The sequence below is a fragment of the Pecten maximus genome, chromosome 1 (assembly GCF_902652985.1).
Source record: "Pecten maximus chromosome 1, xPecMax1.1, whole genome shotgun sequence".
In the NCBI taxonomy this organism is placed as follows: Eukaryota; Metazoa; Mollusca; class Bivalvia; order Pectinida; family Pectinidae; genus Pecten; species Pecten maximus.
The window spans coordinates 56,236,983-56,257,891 of record NC_047015.1 but is presented as its reverse complement, the minus strand read 5'-3'; the positions used below and the strand labels follow the sequence as shown (position 1 = coordinate 56,257,891).

The following is a 20,909-nucleotide window of genomic DNA, read 5'->3' as shown; positions in this document are numbered from 1 at the left end:
GATTGGTTGATTCGAAACAGCGGCATTTCTGAAGTGGAGAAAGGTTTGTAGATTCACATGTGTGAATGATTTTTCGCTTAATTATCTGTTTATGAATCAGGTAAACTGTATGTTCACTTTAAAAACATTTGATTGCGATATATAATGAAGGCGACATCACTTCTAATTTTCTAGAAACAAGAAACCTACCAAAAAATAACAAATTCTTATGAGACAACTGGCGTACGATTGATGTATGACGAAGTTATTTTTAAAAGTTCGAAAATTGCAATGTAGGTCTAATTAATCTCTTTTATTTGTAGTAAATGTCTCCATCAATTTTATTTTCACATGAGAGATGTATGCTGCAGTAGTTGAGTTGCTAATTGATGAACTCGAATCATAGTTCGTTATTTCAACATGTTCAAACTTGAGCGGGTTCACTTCCGTTTCGAACACAACAGCTAAAGGAATAACAAAATACGAATACATGAAAAAAACTAAAGTGTTAGTAATAACACCCTGGACATTGAGAACAACCATGTAAATTATGGGATTCTTATGTTTTCAGAAACGAATTATCTACAGAACTTAGAAGATATCATTTCACACTGAGAGAGGAACAATGGAGGATTACATCAAAATCGAGAAAATTGGCGAAGGTGGGTATAGGTAATCAGCCACAGGGGCAGGTTATGATATACATTTGTGTAATATTCTGTTAGAGTCAATATCATCAATTTGATTAAATTTCAGATATTTTTTTGAAAAATAAGGATAATTTCTTGTTACATCACGACTGGAAGAAAAATTTCAGCATCACTGGTCCTTCGGGCAAGTTTAGGTTCAAAAGTACTTGCCCAAAGGTGAAACATAATGGTCCAATTAAACTGAATTAGTAGTATCTTCAGTTACTCTAAAAAAATGAGAAATTTTGTAGTCACCAATATTTACTTGCCCACGGACAAAATCTACTGGCCCCGGGCCATCAGACCTGGGTTTTTTCTTGCCCTGTACATCAAACGCATAGGATCTAAGATATATCCTCAAAAAACATTGAGTTTTAATTGATAACTATATAATGTGTAACAAAAAATTGTATGGAAGTTTCTTTTATCTAAAATTCCTTGAAGATGTGATTCTATTTTATTAGTATTTTATTATACTTTTTGTAATAACGGAAGCGGTGTACATCTACTCCGTGTACATGTACTGCCCTTTTTTTACGGACCAATCCAGGTTCAAATTGAGTTGTTTGTACCATTGACTTGAGGAAATAATGACCAAAGACCGCTCTATTTAAACGTTTAACATTGATTTATTAACAATGAAAAGAAAGGACTGACAAGAAACAACACACCTACCGCAGCAGTAAAGGCAAACATGAACTTGAAAATCAACACATGACAAGCATCCTTTGAGATGAACCCCGAACCTCATACCACTAATTGCTAATAATCTCCCATACCATATATAACCCATCGCACCTAAGGGAGACAATATGTGACCGTCGGCCCATGAATTCAATCGTAATATCAGCGAATGTACTTGGGAACACTGTTTTATATCGCATGTCCTAGATGTATGAATCCAATCAAAAGCCTGGATTAAATTCACCTGACTAGAAATAATCTCTAAACAAAACTATTTCCGTTGAACATCCAAGGATAACGTGCAAAGTGCTGTCACAGATATGCATCAAACAGGCAGGAAATAAAGACCATGAACTATAATTTGCATATCTATACTTTCCAAATACCTTGAGACTACGGTTCAACGAGAGGTTATCAAGTATAAAATGAAAATACAGACGTGAGAACCAGTTCCGTTACACTATTTGCTGCTATTTTTGTATATTAAATAGTATATATGATAACAATTCGCTGATAAAATATCTGATTAACAAACTTATCAAGGAAAAGCTCAAATTACTAAAAATTGTCTGTCTCACTGTTTTAGATGATATAATGAATTAGTATCACAAAAACAGTGTAAGCAGTGAGCACTAAAGTATTTTAAAACTGATAACAACTCCCTTAGAGCCTAACTTCTTAGTGCCAGTCAGTTAAAGCATCGACTTGAGAATCTTGGGTTAAGTTCCCACCCCATCCTTACTATGTCAAAAGAGGATATAGAAAAATTCTATTGGTTGCCCCAGATACTATTTATTGTTGATATATCTTTTGGTCATTTATCTGATGTCTATCGATGATGGCTGAAATAACATGGATCATACCGTCGTATTACCGATAAGAAAAGTCCTGGGATATCTGTACTTATCTGGAAAAGTCTTTAAATGTCATGCCTTGAATGTCCTCAAATGTTTTCTTTTGTGTTGAAATAATTTAAACCATAGAATTCGAAGAGATGATTTCCTAAAATTTTCACAAAATCATATCAAAATCAAGTGTTACAACAAAACTTGTGAGATCCATATTTGTAAGTTCTATAACCACAGGACGTTCTATCAATAAGATTTATAATACACATATAAGTAATAAAGACCCTGTATACTATAAAAAAATCACCAGGTGAAACATGGATATATGTGTATATTTTTATTGATTGGATGTCAAACTCCTGTGCTATGACCAAAAAAGACTGTACAATTATGCTATCAAACTGTCTCAAAAAAGGGCATCCTGTATACCCTTGTGTTTTTTTTTTGTTTTTTTTTGTTGTTGTTGTTTTTTTTCCTCTACAAATTAAGATTTGACTCTTGAGATTGAAGGGATTGTCATATTTCTGAGAAATTTGTATTTGACTTCTGTAATTACTGAGAATCAAAATTCATTGAATATTGGAAATTACATGCCATCCTCTGCTCACTCTAGGCGTAAAAATCCTTTAGCAAAAGTTGCTAAAATACCTTTTTTCTCTTTAGCAAATAAGAAATGGTTTTAGCAAGACAATGTTATTGCTTAGAATTTGATAACTAAATATAGCACACGCATATTTGTTTGATATATATTAATATATTAATACAATGTGTTAAACTATTTTATTAGTAAAGGCAGGCTTTAAAAGTGTTCATTATTTACGAATTTATAAATTACAAAATACTGCCAAATATCATGTTTTACCTCAGCGTAAACAAAAAATATTCAACCAACTAAAAAAGCATTGTATCATACCAAAACAGTTGTGTTTTAGCTGCTATTATTTTCATATTGAAAAAGAACGCACTTTAGATTACACTGAAATAATGTTATTTTCAACTTGATTTTCAAACCACAACTGATGTTTTAATCTTTTTTATATACGTATTTTTTTTTTTTTTTTGCGAAAATTGAATCGACTGTTCCTATTCCTTTAGATCATATTTGTGATAATTATAAGTAATTGGATTTGGAGAATATCTGCTGCATAACCTATTCACAGCATTTCCAAACAGATGCATTTCCAAATAGATGCTTCATACATAAATCGCCCTGAACAAATAATTTTGCAGCCCTGTCACAACGTGGAGTTTACCGTGAATTGTACCTTATGTAATATGTTCGTGATACAAGACATTGAATGATACATACTTGTTAAATACTAAATAATATTGTACATACAATTAATGAAAGTTGAAATAACATTGAACAGACAATTGTCATTTTGTTTTTAGAGCAACGTAAGCTTGCGGCACAGGCAGAACATTCGTCTGCCATAGGGTCACAGCTGCCATGTTTTTGCCCAAGTTATCTAAACGCTTTACAAAGCATTGCCCATCAAACAAACGCTCAAATGATTCAGATTTATTTAAGTACTTCCGTTTCCGTAACATACATGACATGTGCTAATCATGTAGTTCAATCATAGGAAAAGTTAGATGCAATGACATCGTAATTAGTGAAAACGTAAGTGGTTGAATTAAAGATTAAAGACAGGGGGATATTTATGCAGTCTATAGTATGTCTTAGGTTAAAAACAGTTTCACAAAAGTTGCGAAAATACTTAATTATATTTTCGCAATTAGTGATTACATTTCGCGAAATGCGCAAAATGCGATCGATAGCGTGAGCACAGCCATCAACTTTCAATAAATAATGAACAATGGGTTAATTTGTGTGTCTTTGTTGTTAAGCAGTGGCAGTGTTAATTCTTGATTACCATAAAAAAATCCCGTATAATTTGCGCTTCAGCGTAACTTGCGCAGCCGCAGGTACTTTTTGGGGCTGAAAATGCTGAAAAAAACTTCTATCTGTATATTTTCCGCGTGAAAAATTTTGACAAAAATCTAATGTCCAGGGGGTCTCGAAAACGGTGTATGAAAATGACACTAACACAGATTAGCACAAAACTTTGCTTAAAATCATTCTACTAAATACTTAATGATTAAATAATCTGATTATTTTGTATTTGTAATGAGGAAATAGCAAAATTGGTACATGATATGATTTTAAGTCATGCTGTTTTAAATAAGATAAGTTAAAGTAAAAGATATCTTGCCAGTTTCCACAAATGTTTGTAAAGAAATTTTGTTGTCATTGATGTTTTAGGAACTTATGGAGTTGTGTATAAAGGCAGACATAAGAAGTCTAACAGAACTGTTGCCTTAAAGAAAATCCGTCTGGAGAGCGAGGAGGAAGGTGTTCCATCCACAGCAATCCGAGAGATATCTTTGTTAAAAGAATTACAGCATCCTAATATTGTGGGGTATGTTCATACTGTATTAGCTACTGAGGGACCATTTTGATGTCATGTTGGATGTTTAGGCCAAATGAAAAGATATATATGTTTAGAGTTACAAGTTGAGAATATTGCTCGGGTCAGTAGGTAGGAAAGTTATTTTATTTCTCTATTTTATTTTATTATTTTTGTGGTATATTATTTGGAATAAGTCAATTCGAACATATTTTTAGCAAAATCATAAGTTAATTGTGCTTGCCATCGATAGCTTAACTGGTCATGTTGATGTGTTTTTCCTAACATTCCCTCCTTTGTGCTATTCTTAAATTATAAAATATTTTATTACAACCTAGGAGGCTAGGATGCCAGGTTTTGTTTACTGCTACCATCCATACAATTAAATTTATTAACCTTATGGGGAATTCCTGGGTTTGGGTAGAATTATTACTTGATTACAGGTAGCTATATAGCTCTAGTAGTTTTTATATTTGGACCCGACAGTATTCAGTAAAAGAAAATTGCTTGGAGTAGGCAGTCAAAATGTAGGGTCTGTTGGGAACCATAAACACACATATTTTTTTTTGTCCTTAAATTCATAACATGTACATTACTTTTATAAAACAATGAGAAAATAATTTAATCAAGGAGAATCAGATTAAGAAAAAAAAATGAAAATCTATTTATATATCAGGTATCTATTATAAAAGGGGTTGACGCTAACAGTAGTCAGAAGATTTGGACAGCCAGGGTGAGCCAGTCCTGTTAATAGTTCCAGCCATTTGCATGAACTTAAGTTTCATCATTTACTTCAATAATTCAGACTTAGCGGGAAATTAGGAATGCAAGAATTTTGCATCTAATATTTCAAAATGTTCCAGAGGAACATGACCTCTGACCCCTTTGAGGTAATCTGCGGTCTGATAAATAACACCCAGCTATGGCTGCCAAACTAGTTGTCTCAATTCAAAATCTGGCTGTCCGGTGATTAAAACAATAAAGTGAGTCTTAATGGTGCCCGTTGTATCATCTCTTGTGTTATTCCATATTAAAATTTGGGTTTTATTTTTATCATAGAATTGCATCAGGCTATCAATCTGTTTAATATTAAGATTTTTGTGGTAATCTAGATTGAATGGTAGGAAATGCTGTAGTCAACAATATTTAGATTAGTTCCCACTGACTTAGATTTTGTTTCAATTGACTTGGATTTTATTTCAATTAATGAGTTTGGATAGTAGTTAATGATACTTGTGGGGTGATGATTGAAAATAAGTTTGGAAAAAAATTAAAACCAATCATCGATGAGGATTTTGAAAAGACAATTCATTGGAAATTTCTATAAGTGTTTGTAAATCTTCAGGTTTGCGTAATGTTTGTTACTGAACCAAGAATTAGTTGATCTTATATTTTACCGATATATTCATATGTCATTTACAAGAAATTAAGGAGATTCAAATATATTAACAACTGCTAAATGCTTTGTTTGTGTTCAGTATTTGAAATATTGATAACAAAGGCTAAGATGTGAAATAATATTTTCTACAAAAAGGCAATTCTGTGCTAAATTTAGAAAATTGATCATAATTAATAATTGATCGATTTTCAAATTTCCGATTATTGATTCCGAAATCATAATACATGTAGTTAATGATTAAAAATTGACTGTTACAGACTGGAAGATGTCCTCATGCAGGAGAACAAACTATTCTTGGTGTTTGAGTTTCTGTCAATGGACCTGAAACGATACATGGACTCTATACCGTCTGGTCAGTTTATGGACAAAATGCTGGTCAAGGTAAGTGGTCAGAGGAGGAAGAAGAAATTCTGCGTCTTTATGTAGACGAGTTTGTTAAAACGTCATTGTGTGTGCTTTAGGATACATTTTATAATCTCAGCTGACTCTAGATTTCTAAAAACAATCAGTGATCTTTCTGATACACACACGAAATGAAAATTGGTTCATTTTGGCAGATTCTTCATAGAGCTCAACTTGTCTGAGAATGTATTCTAAAGAATTTCCGTATATGTATAAAAATCTCATCTCTTTGGTTACATTACAACTCCAAATTTTAAATTCATTTTTACTTACAATTTTTTACTGAAAGTGCACAATCAGGCATATTTAGAGCCGGATCCACTGACAATTTTTTTGGTGAAAAAAAACCCCTGTCCTTTCTACCTTAATCCTCTGATATATATAGTAAATAATGAAAAAAAATTCTAGCCCTAGATGTGGGCTAGTTGATTTGTACAACTTTGATGGGAGAAAATAATCCCTTATATAGGTAATATGTTTTGTAAATTTTTTGTAGTTTTTTTTTTCTTTTGAAGAACAGGAAATTTCACTCCCAACATTTACACAACCCCAACCTCTTTTTCGGAAGACACTTTTTCACACCTCTAGTTTAGTTAGAGTGGAACGTACATAAAACCTGATCTGTTGTTTGTGTTACCAGAGTTACCTATACCAGATCATGCAGGGCATACTGTTCTGTCACCAACGCCGAGTGTTACATCGTGACCTCAAACCACAGAACCTTCTCATCGACAATAAAGGCATTATCAAATTGGCAGACTTTGGCCTGGCAAGGGCGTTCGGTATCCCTGTGAGGGTGTACACACATGAGGTGAGTGGGTAACAATCCCTTTTAGGGTATTGCATTGTCTGTCTGTTCGTCCTTCCACATTTTTGACCGATCTCCTTGAAACTTTGCGAACATTATGATCATGATATGTAGGTGTTTCCCTGGAATTTCCATTTATTTCTTTACTTGACATTTTTGTCTGGAGATTTTCTGCAGTTTCCTACTGATTTCTTAGAAACTTGGTAGGCTTTATAATCATGATATGACATGGTGTTCAATGAGTTGGAGATTAAGTTCTAATTTCTTGTATTTCTCAAATTGTTAGAAAATTTATATTTATGAACTTTGTATTGAAATAACCACTCATTAGATGAAGCAAATCTTATTTCATTGCAAAATAGTATATATATATAACTAGTGGTGGGTCGATGATCAAAATTTGGTGGGAAAAAAATTATTGATTACGATTTTGATAAGGAAATTAATTGGAAATTTCTGAAAGTGTTCATAAATCTTTGGCTTTACATATTTTTGTAATGTTTCTGAACCAAGAAGTTGTTGATCTTATATTTTACTGATATATTCATTGGTCGTTTACAAGCAATTAAGGAGATTTAATTATATTAATTAACAACTGTTTAATGCTTTGTTTGTGTTCAGTATTGAAAATATTGATAACAAAGGCTAACGACGTGTTATAAAATATATACTTGAGCTGTACATAAATTTTCTACAAGAGGGCAAATCTGTGCTAAATTTAGAAAACTGATAATTGCATAATTGATCGATTTTGAGTTTCTGATATTCAGATCTGAAAGTGAAACTGTTTCCCATCACTATATATAACACTATACTAAAAGGTGTACTTTGTTCTACCCTGCAGTACTCTTGTTAAAAATAGTTTAGAATGTTTCATCAAAAGATTCCAGGATAGGAGTTTCCATATTCACATTTAGACATCATTGTTTGGTGTGACAATTTAGAAAAAATATTATGTGCTAATATTGCTTCTGTGTAAAACCTATTGAATAATATTATGTAGGTTGTGACGCTGTGGTATCGGTCGCCAGAAATCCTGCTTGGTTGTCAGAGGTATTCCACTCCAGTTGACATCTGGAGTATTGGTTGTATATTTGCTGAAATGATAACAAAACGACCACTGTTCCATGGAGATTCAGAAATCGATCAACTATTCCGAATATTCAGGTGAGTCAGACAAATCTGAGTTGCATTTGAAGTTAAGCTTGTCGTTTTAAAACAGTAAAGAAGAATACTGATTTGTTAATATCTTGAGGCAAAACAAACTGTACCTCAAGGGGTTGCGGTGGCCGAGTGGTTAAGGTGTCCCGACACTTTATCACTAGCCCTCCACCTCTGGGTTGCGAGTTCGAAACATACGTGGGGCAGTTGCCAGGAACTGACCGTTGGCTGGTGGTTTTTCTCCGGGTACTCCGGCTTTCTTCCACCTCCAAAACCTGGCACATCCTTAAATGACCCTGGCTGTTAATAGGACATTAAATAAAACTAAACCTCAAGATCTGTAAAACTAGAATATAATTAGAACAAAGAAAGATTCTACACACTGAGACCAATGAAAACTACAAAGTAACTTGACCAGGTCCAGGGCCCATATTCAATGAAACTATTCTCATGCTGAAGTATAAAATCTGTGCTCAACCCAAATTCCTTTAAAATCACCAATATCATGAAAGAAAAACTTAAACACCGGAAATCATATATCACTTGACATCTTTCCAAAACATCTTCCCATCTCTGATCAAATATTGATTTAGATTTCTTGATTTCTTTTTTCATTTATTCATTTACTTTTACCATCTGTACACCAACTAAGATGTTTCTAATTAATCATAATAGGCCCTCGGCGAATTAATTATCAGCTGAGGGGGATCGTTTTCACAACATAACAATATTTATTGTTGTTTGTACCCACTATATTTATGTGTAACTGTTCTATGTTCTATGTCTATATGTGATCGTATTTGATTTACATGTGTCTTGATAAAGGGGCAGATTGCCTCGAAAATTTGACAATTTACTAGTCTGTACTGTCATTATTACTACTTGACAATTATCTATTTCTAGTAATACGCATCCAATGAACATTTGTTTGTTAGGATCCAGTACCTATAATGGATTATACGGTGGTTATTACTTATTAGACCCTATATATATATATATATACAAATATTTTCTGAAATCTTGCTGTGAATAGTGCATGTATGTTGTATCTTTATCAAAGTATCAATAGTTCCATGTATGTTACACATCAGTAAATGTCCAAAATATTGCAACCAATTCTTAATCAAACTATAATATACTAGGCAATTAAAACTATCTCGCTAAATGACTGCTTCATTAAATCTGACCAAAAAATCGCTTCTTTGGGTGGTACCCTAAATGAAGAAAATGCTTCTATTCCATATGGCGATCTGAAAGAAATCACTTCTGTTGGTGATACCCCTTTTCAAAAAGGGAAGTCCGCTAGTGGATAACATTTTTAACTGGAATAGCCCTTAAGGGTTTTTTGCTCTCAACCTTTCCTTTATGAAACAGAACCCTGACCACGCCCACTGAAGAAGATTGGCCCGGAGTCACAAATATGCCCGACTATAAACCAACATTCCCTAACTGGAGGACAAACCAGCTAGCCTCAGCAGTCAAACAGCTTGACAACACCGGCCTTGACATCTTACAGGTACAAACAAATATGGTATACTTGGATCTACAGTGCAGACGATAAATAAGAGTACCTCGGTAGTTTTCACAGTCAGATCGTATTTTATATGGCCAGTTGGTCAGGGACTGCCGCACGAGATCAAGGCATTAGTGTTACCCTTGCCTAATTGCGCATGCGTGTTGTTACAGCTTCCGTAAATAAACATGTTGAACGTTATCAGTTTCTGGCAGCACTCTGGATTTATAAGGTGATTAATTTAGAAGTATGAAATAACGTGTCCTAGGCTCGGTTATAACCGGAACAAGGACGTTAAGCCCCATCAATCAATCAAGTATGAAATAACTAAGTACTGCTATATCATTTCAAGTTTTGTTTGATGTTAATTGAGATGTTATACATCGTTTTGGACCTGAGTACGAGAACATGCTCAAGTGAGATCGTATGTGTACGGAACGTGTGGCTCACGATCGACTTAGATAAATCCACGTAATTGCTGATAAATACACAATTTCAAGGAATTAAACATCAAAATAACTATTCATTATTTCACTCTGTGAAGAGTATTCTGAATGCAACTGTATTGAGAATTCCGAACAAATTTTTTTGATTTTTTTACGAACATGGAAAGTGACATTTCTTAAAAACAATTTAGAGCAAATTTAAAACAGGGTATATGTTTTGAATTGCTGAAGGACGAAATCATCCTTATTGTCTCTAAAATGACCAATTAAGATGGAACAATATTTCCTTTGATAGGCTGGCTATTACTGTACCAAAATGTGGACACATCCGACACATTTTTACAAAGCTGTCAATAGTTCTAAAGGGTCACATATGGCATGGCATTTTCAATCCATTGTATTAAAACTCTTTATGTCCAAATATCAACTCTCAATTTTTTTTAACCTAACCTTTAGTAGGCTTCATTGTCAAAACTTTTAGATTCCATTTGGTTTTTTCTTCATTTAATTTTTGTCCATAATTCTGTGAACTGGGGACGCCACCTCTGGTTTGCAAGTTCAAAACCTACGTGGGGCAGTTGCCAGGTACTGACCGTAGGCCGGTAGTTTTTCTCCGGGTACTCCGCGGCTTTCCTCCACCTTCAAAACCTAGCACGTTCTTAAATGACCCTGGCTGTTAATAGGACGTTAAACAAAAATAAACCAAACCAAACCAAACCATAGTTCTGTGTCACTTTTTGATATATATCTTTTTGGATCTTGAAAAAACAGGTATTAACTTTTATAGAACATCTGTTCACTGTTTCCTCTTTCCCTGACCCCTTTTACCACTTGACCCTAAAAACAATTCTTGTCCTCTGAAATCACTTTACAGAATTAAGTATGTGGAATTGCAAGTTCTCCTTGTGACATAAGCATGTGAACTTACAGAATTGTTCTTTTTCTCTTTTCAGCAAATGTTGATTTATGATCCTGCATACAGAATCTCTGCCAAGAGAGCGCTCAACCATACCTACTTTGCCAACTTAGACAAATCTGGACTTCCAGCAAACCTGACCACTCCTGGATTTTGATTTCTAGTCACACATGAGAAAACCGCTATAGGACCTTAATCTCAAAATTAGTTCACGGATTTGGCTGCCTAAGAGGATGATAAAGAAACTGACATAGGATTCGGCAGCTGATTTTGAGTGCATCCATTGACGATCGGATGGTTTAATTGTTAGCTAAAGGAAAATAGATCACTATTTCATGTGCTCATAATTCTTTGAAGGTTATTTCTTTCAAATATGGTTATGAATCTCTTTTAATTGAGGCAGAATGAATCAGTTACCTTAAGAAAGTTACAACCAGCCGAAAACCAAGACATTTTAAACTTCACGATGTGCTTGTGCATGAATAGTGCCTATCTATGAAAAAATGCTTTTGAAATTTGTGTGCTATAGTGCTTTATAGAATTGTGAGGAGATAGTCGGTTAAGCCTTTTCATTTTAGATCTTTGATAGTGCGTTTATATGTAATTTGAAAGAAAATGACCTCACAAATTTTAACATGTAAAGATCATTCCTCAGTGATAGGATGTGTTTTGTAAGATTGATATCCGAGGCCAAAATTCAAAAGTTGTGTTGTTCATGCATATGTGTACCTGTCTATGCAGAATCTAATACAGATTTTACGACGCCAATCACGTATACAGCACTAGCATTCAGGGATGAAATTCAGGGGAATTCATGTTGAGTTTTTCCATTTTTTTAAAAGAGAAATTTTTGTCAAAGTTTTTAAACTTTTGACATTTTTACTATAAAAGTGGCTATTTGTGTCCCTTGTTTCATGTTCACTTTTATTTCTTCCTATTTTTTCCTACCTCTGAATGTTTAATTTTGAGATATTTGTTTGAAAATATTCATTATCTCCCATTATTCTCTACATGACATTTGACTTAAAAAGCAAAACCAGAACGCTGTTGGTTTGTATAAAGAATAGTCATTTTGCCAGGAAAAAACGAAAGTAAGAACAAATATTTCCTAAGGTTGATCAAAATTCCAGTTAAAATATATATATGCTGGTGCTTTCGGAGAAAAAATGTGTTGTGTTCTATTAAATCATGATAATTATAATATCAAAGCTACTGGTTTTTTTTTTCTGTGGATGATCGATTGCTGCCAGGTAGGCAGTTATTCTGGCTACGGGCAGTAGTAATCAAGTTTCTCAAAATGACATATTAATCATAGAATTGCAAATGAAAGATCTGATTTTACAAGGACGTAAGATTCTCACAAACCATCTGAATTATTCCTTGATCTCCATAAGACTATTTTAAGTCTCAATAAACTAAATGTGTGTATATATCGTTTATAGGTTTATGAAAAATCAGTGGTCAAGAAAATTTTCACTTTATATATGAAATTTCATTTTTTTTACTGTCATCAGCACATTTTACATCATAAGCAACAGAAAGAAAACTTTATTTTTATTTTTGTATTTTTAAAACAATCTTTGTAAAAGTCATTTTCATAATGATTTTGTCATAATGCATACAATTTCATTTTTTTTAATAACCTTCAGAAAAGCAACACATTCATAAATTTATTGATAAATTCATATTACATACAAATATAATTAAAATGAACTTTTTCATAATTTGAAATAGGAAAATTTTTTAATTTTTTTTTTTCTGACAGGAAACGCCCATCACCAATTTAACAGTATGTAATACATATGTATTTATTGTTTGGAGTGCATAATTGCCACCATTTACACATACAATGAACATACATGTGTAGTACACTTACAAACTGAAATTTTCCATGTACATATTACACATCCGATCAAATCACATTTTATACAAAAATTAAAAACAATTTTTTTGGATTTCTAATAAATCACTTTATAGATGCAAAAGATTTTTTTTTAGAACATTGATTCATAAAATAAAAACCAAGTACATTGTCAGAGCAAGTCGCACAGTCTACAATATGCCCCTATCAGAAAGTATGACAAAGAGGGGGAAATAACCATTGGATTATTCTGTTTCATTAAACTCGAATAATTTCTTTTTAACCCAAAACTGAAATGGCTATTCCAGTATAGATACATCTCCATAACATGTTAATTGCATGTCATGAATCTGATTGCTAAAATTACAATGTAACATTTAACAGTGAACTATGACCTAATTATTGTTTTTAGCCAATTATATTGTAGTACTGTTATCTGTCCTTCATTTCATCTTCAAACTTTCCTCATCTCTCTATCTCTTCTAATGATCTTTCCTTTCTTGCCTTCTGTTACTTCTTTGTCCTTTTTTTTTCTATATTTTTCAGCATCTTCACAAATTTTTGTAGTGAGCAAGTTATGACCAGAGTAAAGTTTGTGTGTGTATGTTCACAGCATGTTTGGTACCCTATTTCTTCGTTTTACTACTTAATATTTAGATCTTCTAATATGTGGTTGTTTTTATGAACTAAATATTTAAAGGGACTTATTTACAGACAAAAATAACATTTAAGAAAAAAATATCATTGTCTTGAATCTTACAAGTAATTCTCTCAATATAGTTTGTTTCCAGTACTATGACCAACCGTACATGGGAACAGATGTCAAATTAGCTTGCTCGTTAAACAGACAATTAACAAGGACAACTGATGTTGAGGATCAATGCAGCTTTAAGGGAATGTGCCCTTTTTTACTATCTAAGCAGGAAAAGCCAGAGTTTCAAGGGGTCAAAGGTCCCTGGTAGTTTCAGTTTTTTGTTTGCAAAAGCAAGGCAGTGGTTTGTTTTGAAAATGCTCCCATCAATATTTGACAAGTTTTGCTTTTGAAAATTTCCATCAAATATTTTTTTTGATTGGACAACGTCCCTTTAAATATTTCATTGTCAAGGATTTCCAGCACTGCATGAGATTACCATTCCACAAATGTGTTCAATGGATGAATATCACCATTTTATTAAAATGTTGAAAGTTGTGATTTTAAATACTTGCATGTAGTATAACCATATTTGCAAAGCTTGCATTTCATCATTCAGTAACATGATCTGTATGTAAGAATCTGTTATTCTTGAATCAGTAAATCAACATCATCGACATATATGCCTTTTCCGATGTAAAGGAAATGCTCAATTTGATTCCCGATTTTGAGATTTTGAACTACCTGTGTAAAAAAAATCTTTTTCTTTACGCAAGCATTTTCGGCTGCAAAGTGGACAGTTGATTAGATTTTTGGGGCATTTCATTTTGCAATATTCGCGGCCATTTTAATATAGCACGAAAATAATTACCTAACAAATGCATGGTTTGCGCAAAATATAATATCCGCAAACTAGGTCAGATAACCCGGAAATAATAACACTAATATTTAACGCCCAGTATTAGGTTGCTGGCCTCTGGTTAGTGACTTGTCCTACATTGGTCAAAAGGCAATGTCTATATACATGTTACTTTTTCAAAAGCGGTGCTGCAGATACTTGTACAGTATTAAGAAAAAAAATTACAGCTGATGCTTAAAAGTGTTGAAGCTAAAGCTAGTCACAAAATTCTTGCAGCTAGCCTTTTGTGGGTTGACTATAGCTACACAAGTTTGATAAACCCTTTTTAACAAAGATATCAATTTTTCATGAAATTTATGTAAATATGTTGATACAGTGCTGGTATTCAACAAGCATTTAACAAATTAATCATTGTTGAGTTGATTATAGAAAGTGTGTGGGTACTTTTTGTTCATTTTGTGTGTTTGTTGTGTTTGAATGGCACAGTGTGGTTGTGTAAGAAGGATATCATGCAATATATTTCAATTAGTGATCAAAGTTAATTGTTGTATATTTATATACTTATTTGATCACGATGTAAAAGAAATAAACAATTTAAATTAATTTGTTGTTCTTTCTTTTTACTTATAATTAGAATCATTTCCATAGTTCTATCAGGTTTTTTTTTTTTTGCGCACCTGGACCAAAGGTCTGGTGAGCTTATGTTATGGCGCATGGTCCGTCGGTCAACATTTGCTTCGAATCGCTACTAGTCAAAAAGTTTTTATTGGATTTTGACCAAATTTGGTCAGAAACATCCTTGGCAGAAGGGGATCAGATTTTGCATAAATGGTGACTCTGACCCCCAAGGGGCCGGAGGGGCGGGGCTCAATAGGGGAAATTGAGGCAATTCCTTTAAATCACTACTAGTCGTAAAGTTATGAATGGATTTGAACCCAATTTGCCCAGAAACATCCTTGGGGAAAGGGGAACAGATTTTGCGTAAATGGTTGCTGTGACCCTCCATTCCAGACCATGTATAGCATCGCTGGACGTTAAGGGATAAACAATTCTGATGTCAAAATAGACCCAAGGGTCTTTCCCCACCCTAAGGGACTTGGTTTCTTTAAACACAATCATGTTGTAAAAATAATCCCTGGGGTCTTTTCACACCCTTAGAGAGTCTGGACTTCATTATTTCTTTAAAGCAGTTGGGATCCCCACATACTATTATAGCATTGTTCGAGATCGACAAATAAAGCTACGTATTAAAGAAATGAACATGAATATTATTTTGACATTTGGTCAAATCCAACCAGGTGAGCAATACAGGCCTCTTGTTTTTTTCTGTCATCATGACACATGACCAGGGACCATCCATGAAGATACTGTTTCATTCAAGATTGTTGCTTTATGGACAACACGGATAACACAAAAACAACCCAGACATTTCTCATCTTTTCAATGATATCATTGACATTGAATTTTAATTGACACGATTACATGACACAAGTAAAGGACACAAATTGCATACTGTGCATTAAATGTTGAAATGGTGGTTCATAATCCAACGGCTCTACGAACACAAAATCTTAACAAAACCCTGAAATAAAACAATTTCATCAACATTTATTATAACAGTGCACATCTCGCATCTTCATAATTCTCTCGCATATTTAACTTGACATTCTCCATTCATCTTCTACATCGCCTTTAAATTCAATAAACCGTTTCATTTCATGTGTGCAATTAAGCAAAAATTGAAATTATTAAAATGGAAGCACTAAATTGGTTTACAAATATTTCTCTTGATCAATATTAGGCCACCCTTAAAAATATCTTGGTTTGCTGTAACCCGACCAGGGTATCTTACATATGGGTAGGTAGGTAGGGCTGATTTTTATTCAGTTCTGAACACAGATATTCAAGCTTTAATATAGAAACAAATCAAAATATGGAAATCATTATTTATTTTGTGTTCTTAAACAAAAACAAAAAAAACAACAGCTTACACCAACCTTATTTGGGTTATAGAGACGTAGTTTTAAACCTGCACAGCAAGTTATAGACATAAATATATTCAGAACAGTCAAATCATTAAAAAAAAGTTTTATTTTTCATCATAATTTTTTTTGAGTTGGCACATTTTTTCTGGGTCGGGCCGGTTACGCCAAACCAATTATATTTTTATTTTGGCCTTATTTAAATGCCCTATAAAATTAACCAAATTAACCAACCAATCAAAATATTTTTTATCAATATTTAACAATTTATCAATATTTAACAAGCTATTTAGATATAATGCATTACAAACAAACCTCAAGAGGGTTGCATATTGTAGTTATCTCCCTTAGATTACTCTTTTTGATAGGAGATCCATATCATTCAAGTCAGACACTGATCATAGAAGAAAATTTGAAGAAACATTGCAAAATAAACAAAATTTTCCTAGAATATGTCAGATCAGAATCACATTAATAAATGGAACTACATGGGTAGGCTGAATTACAACAGTTATATCCAAGAAAAATTTGAAACCATTTCAGTTAAGGGTATATGCTACACTACCTTTAATACGTACGGAGACAATACCTTTAGTTTTACACAAGGGGAAAAAATCCTTAATGACAATCATGATTAGTTAATTAACTGAATAATGCCTGCAATGAGGACATGTCATTCGGAGTCACCATACCCGTCGGTCGGAACGAACACCCTGGCCGCTTAGCAATTGGTAAAATGAGATCGACTTCGTAAACTTATGAATTTTTATTCCCTAGGTATGATGGTAAATTATGCAAAGGAATTGGATGTTGGAACCAGAAAATAACATAAGGGGCGCATATTAACCTGGTACGTAATTAACCTAGTACGTATACCCGTTCAGATAAATATGAAATCCGTCAAAACTTCATTTTAAAGGGAAGTAACTTATATAAAATACATGTAAATGTTCTCTTACCGGGTACAAATGGTGAGGATAACAAATGCGATAATACATGTACATCTTATTAGTGTTAAGCTTGAAATAATTTTATCATTCAAGTCTGAGTCTTCTGGCTAGCATTTAATCATTACTGTTTATCTATATGTAAAAAATCTTTAATAATAAATCCCCCGATGAACTAAATTATTATCCACAGGGACTTTCCATGATTTCAAAACCCACTTTTCATATACATGGCCTTTTCGTTTTTGTGGTCCAAACGGCTGGACCAGTTCGTTTATGAAATAAAGATGGACCTGGTGATTTTATCTGTTTTTAGACGAGCCTTGACAAAGACTTCCAAGGCTTGTATTAACATCAGCAGGTCTGTCAAGATATATGTTTGAAATGCTACATTTAAAAACTGATGAACCAGTTTGTTCGCATAAACGAACAGGCCCCTTCGTAGCATACTATTTTGGACCAAGGGGTAGGTCTATATATATATTATTACATTTATACCGAGTCATCGGGGAAAAAATTGTCACTTAACTTCTACTTCAGTAAGAAAGATATTGCAAGAAACCCAGTCTCCAATCTCTAGCAAACAAGATTGTCTACTGTGTACTGTGTTGTTAGCAGTTTTTTGGGAAAAATTATTTCCGGTCCCATCCTGAACTCATCGGGAATTTAGCATTGAAAAAAGTGACATTTTGATCCCCCCCCCCCCCCCCCCCCCGAGAGTTCTGAATGAATTTGTTCCAGCGAAATTTGATGATGACCGCTTAAAGTTGCTATTTCACAGCATCTAAAAATAAACAAAGGGCATAGCTATAAAAGTACGATTGGGATATGAAAGGCTGTAGATACACAATGGTGTAATATAAAGTTTTATCGTAGTTCATACAGACTTAAGTTTTCAAATTCCAAGACATTTTTTTGGACTTTGTCATTTAATTCAAGGACTTTTCAAAAACTTAATTTGGATCAGTGATCGATTTTAAGTGAAATTTTGATATATATATTGTGTATGAAAATGTCTTAAGTTTTGATACATATTTTCCTTCACAATAACAATATCATAGTATGTACAATTGTTAACATATCACCCGTAACAATTGAAAAAAAAATGGAAAATGAATATACAAGTAGCTCATGATTGCAACATTTTCAGATTAGTTTTTGTGAATATTTTAAGAAAATTTAATAATCTTTGGCATTTTATTACAACACCAAAGACATAAATTCTAGACATTTTTAAATTTGAAGACTTTTCCAGGTAAGGGCTGAAATTCAAGGAGTTTTATGTCTGTATGAACTGTTTTCTATGAGTAATATATAATACTTAATTAAGAGGACTTCATTGTGAAGATAAATGCATTAGTCAGAAAGTGAAAGACAGCTGGAACATCTGCCTTAAAATGGTCTCTTCATTTCAGAAACTGACAAATACTTTTAATCTACGGTAATTTGCACAGTTAAACCAAGACAATTTCTTCAAAAAAAAAAAATCTTCAAAAAAAAAAAAAAAAAAAAGAGAAAAACTAATGCAACATAAACAAACTGTCTATAGTATAGTATAGTATAGTGTACAGAAAATAATTATAATTTCAAATTCACTGTGAATTCTGATAAAATATGTAAACAAAGTAAAATAAAAACAAAAAAAACTGAAATTATACATGTACATGTATTGTGAATTCAATCTATTTTATCTCTCAATAAGACTTTTTTTGCACCAGTATAGAGAAAAATTGCATATAGAAAGGTTTATTCGAGTAATACTTCCCAAATGGACACAAACAAAAGGACAGGGGTTACTATGTAGTAAGTCGGAAGAGTTCATAAAGATTTCATAGCCCATATACACATCATTTAAATAATAATCACTCGCGCAATGCATAAACACCTTTGATACATTAACAAATACCCCGATATAGGACAAACATAAAGAAAAAGCATGCACAAATATTGACTAAGTCTGTCACAAATAAAATGATTACTTAAAACCGGACATTACATATATCATTCATAAATCATTAATTTCAATAAGAAACTTACTGAATTTCCAGAACAAATTAAGAGATTATAAATAATATTGCAAAAAAAAAAAAAAAAAAAAAATCTTGTCAACAGTCCCACTAAATGGAACATTTAAATAAGCATAATGAATTAATCAATTTTTAGTAAGTTTTTTAAATACATACTTCTGAAATGTATATTTCACGGATATCAAGTTCTATCTGTAGTGAATTAACACAATTCATTGACCTTAGGGTTCACTTCAGACTTGTTTATGTTCAGTTGAAATTAACAGGAAACAAATATTTTATTTCATTTAGCCTGAAATAAAACATCAACATATTGGGACACATTTGGGAATGGAGGAGGGGAGACAATCAAATTGATACAAGTGAAATTCATGATCAACTCTCCTATGAATTTATTCATAGCTTGCAAGGCATTCATGAGTTTGGTACTAATTTACCTTGCAAAAGAAATAATTTAAACGTGAGCAAGGTGACATTTGGTGCCAGTAGGCCTTTCTCTACATGGCTGGTATCCACCATTTCTTTGGTTGAAGATAATACAGTCATATTATGAAAACAGCATATTTGTATATGAAATGAAAATGATACTACAACAAACTGAAATCCACTCATTTGAATTTCAGGAAAAAAGGCTTGCAGTTTAGAACATCATCAACATGTAGCTAGTTCTATGAAAGACAAATATTAACCTAAAAACAAAAACAATATCAGAGGTAAAATACTTCAACAGGACTTCAGGCTTCAGCGATCCCTGCTAAAATCCCCTGCACCCATGGAAATGAAATTTGGGCCAATCTTGAATTTGGCCCCACATGTTCAACTTTGAACCCACTTTTCTTCTACCTTTGGAAAAAAATATTCCAACATTGTCCTATCTTTCCAACTTTGGTATAATTGTTCCAAAATTGGACACAACCTATCACTTTTTTTGGAACACATGTAGCAATATGTGGCAGTAGTTTCCAGTTTGGCTACATGTGGTAGTAGGTTCCAGTTTGGCTAAGTGTTGGCTAAATGCTTTTAATACTAGCACTTGGCAGTTACCCAATTGTTAAAAAGTTAGCCATAATTGTTCCACTAAATTTAGCCAGTCTAGCCAACGACAGATTATTTCGTGTGTCTTAAATTTAGCCAACTTTTGTAGTGTCCAATAATTCCAGTTTTAGCTAATTACAATCCTTTAGCCAAACAATTTATTAATTTTGAGCTCAGTAGATTCACTATATTTTGTAAAGAACAAATTAAGGACTAGAAAGCTGTCCTCAGGTGTATTATATCTCAATAAGACATTTCTTCACTTTTACCTCTCAGCTATCAAAAATCCTGATCATAAATTAAAATTGTCT

General features: G+C 33.0%; 1 protein-coding gene across 2 annotated transcripts; it reads left to right on the top strand.

Moving 5' to 3' along the window:
- The first annotated feature begins 10 nt into the window (after positions 1-10).
- On the top strand, positions 11-14,820 carry LOC117338760 (cyclin-dependent kinase 1-like). Of its 2 annotated transcripts, none has more exons than XM_033900078.1 (8): positions 11-43; positions 551-641; positions 4,467-4,623; positions 6,268-6,391; positions 7,053-7,223; positions 8,224-8,387; positions 9,756-9,897; positions 11,294-14,820. In XM_033900078.1, exons 2-8 carry the CDS (start codon positions 605-607, stop codon positions 11,411-11,413), a joined length of 915 nt encoding a protein of 304 aa, XP_033755969.1. In that variant the 5' UTR covers positions 11-43; positions 551-604; the 3' UTR covers positions 11,414-14,820. The 2 variants fall into 2 exon arrangements, with proteins under 2 accessions (XP_033755969.1, XP_033755980.1); XM_033900089.1 differs by lacking the exon at positions 11-43 and adding an exon at positions 83-100.
- Positions 14,821-20,909: the final 6,089 nt, after the last annotated feature.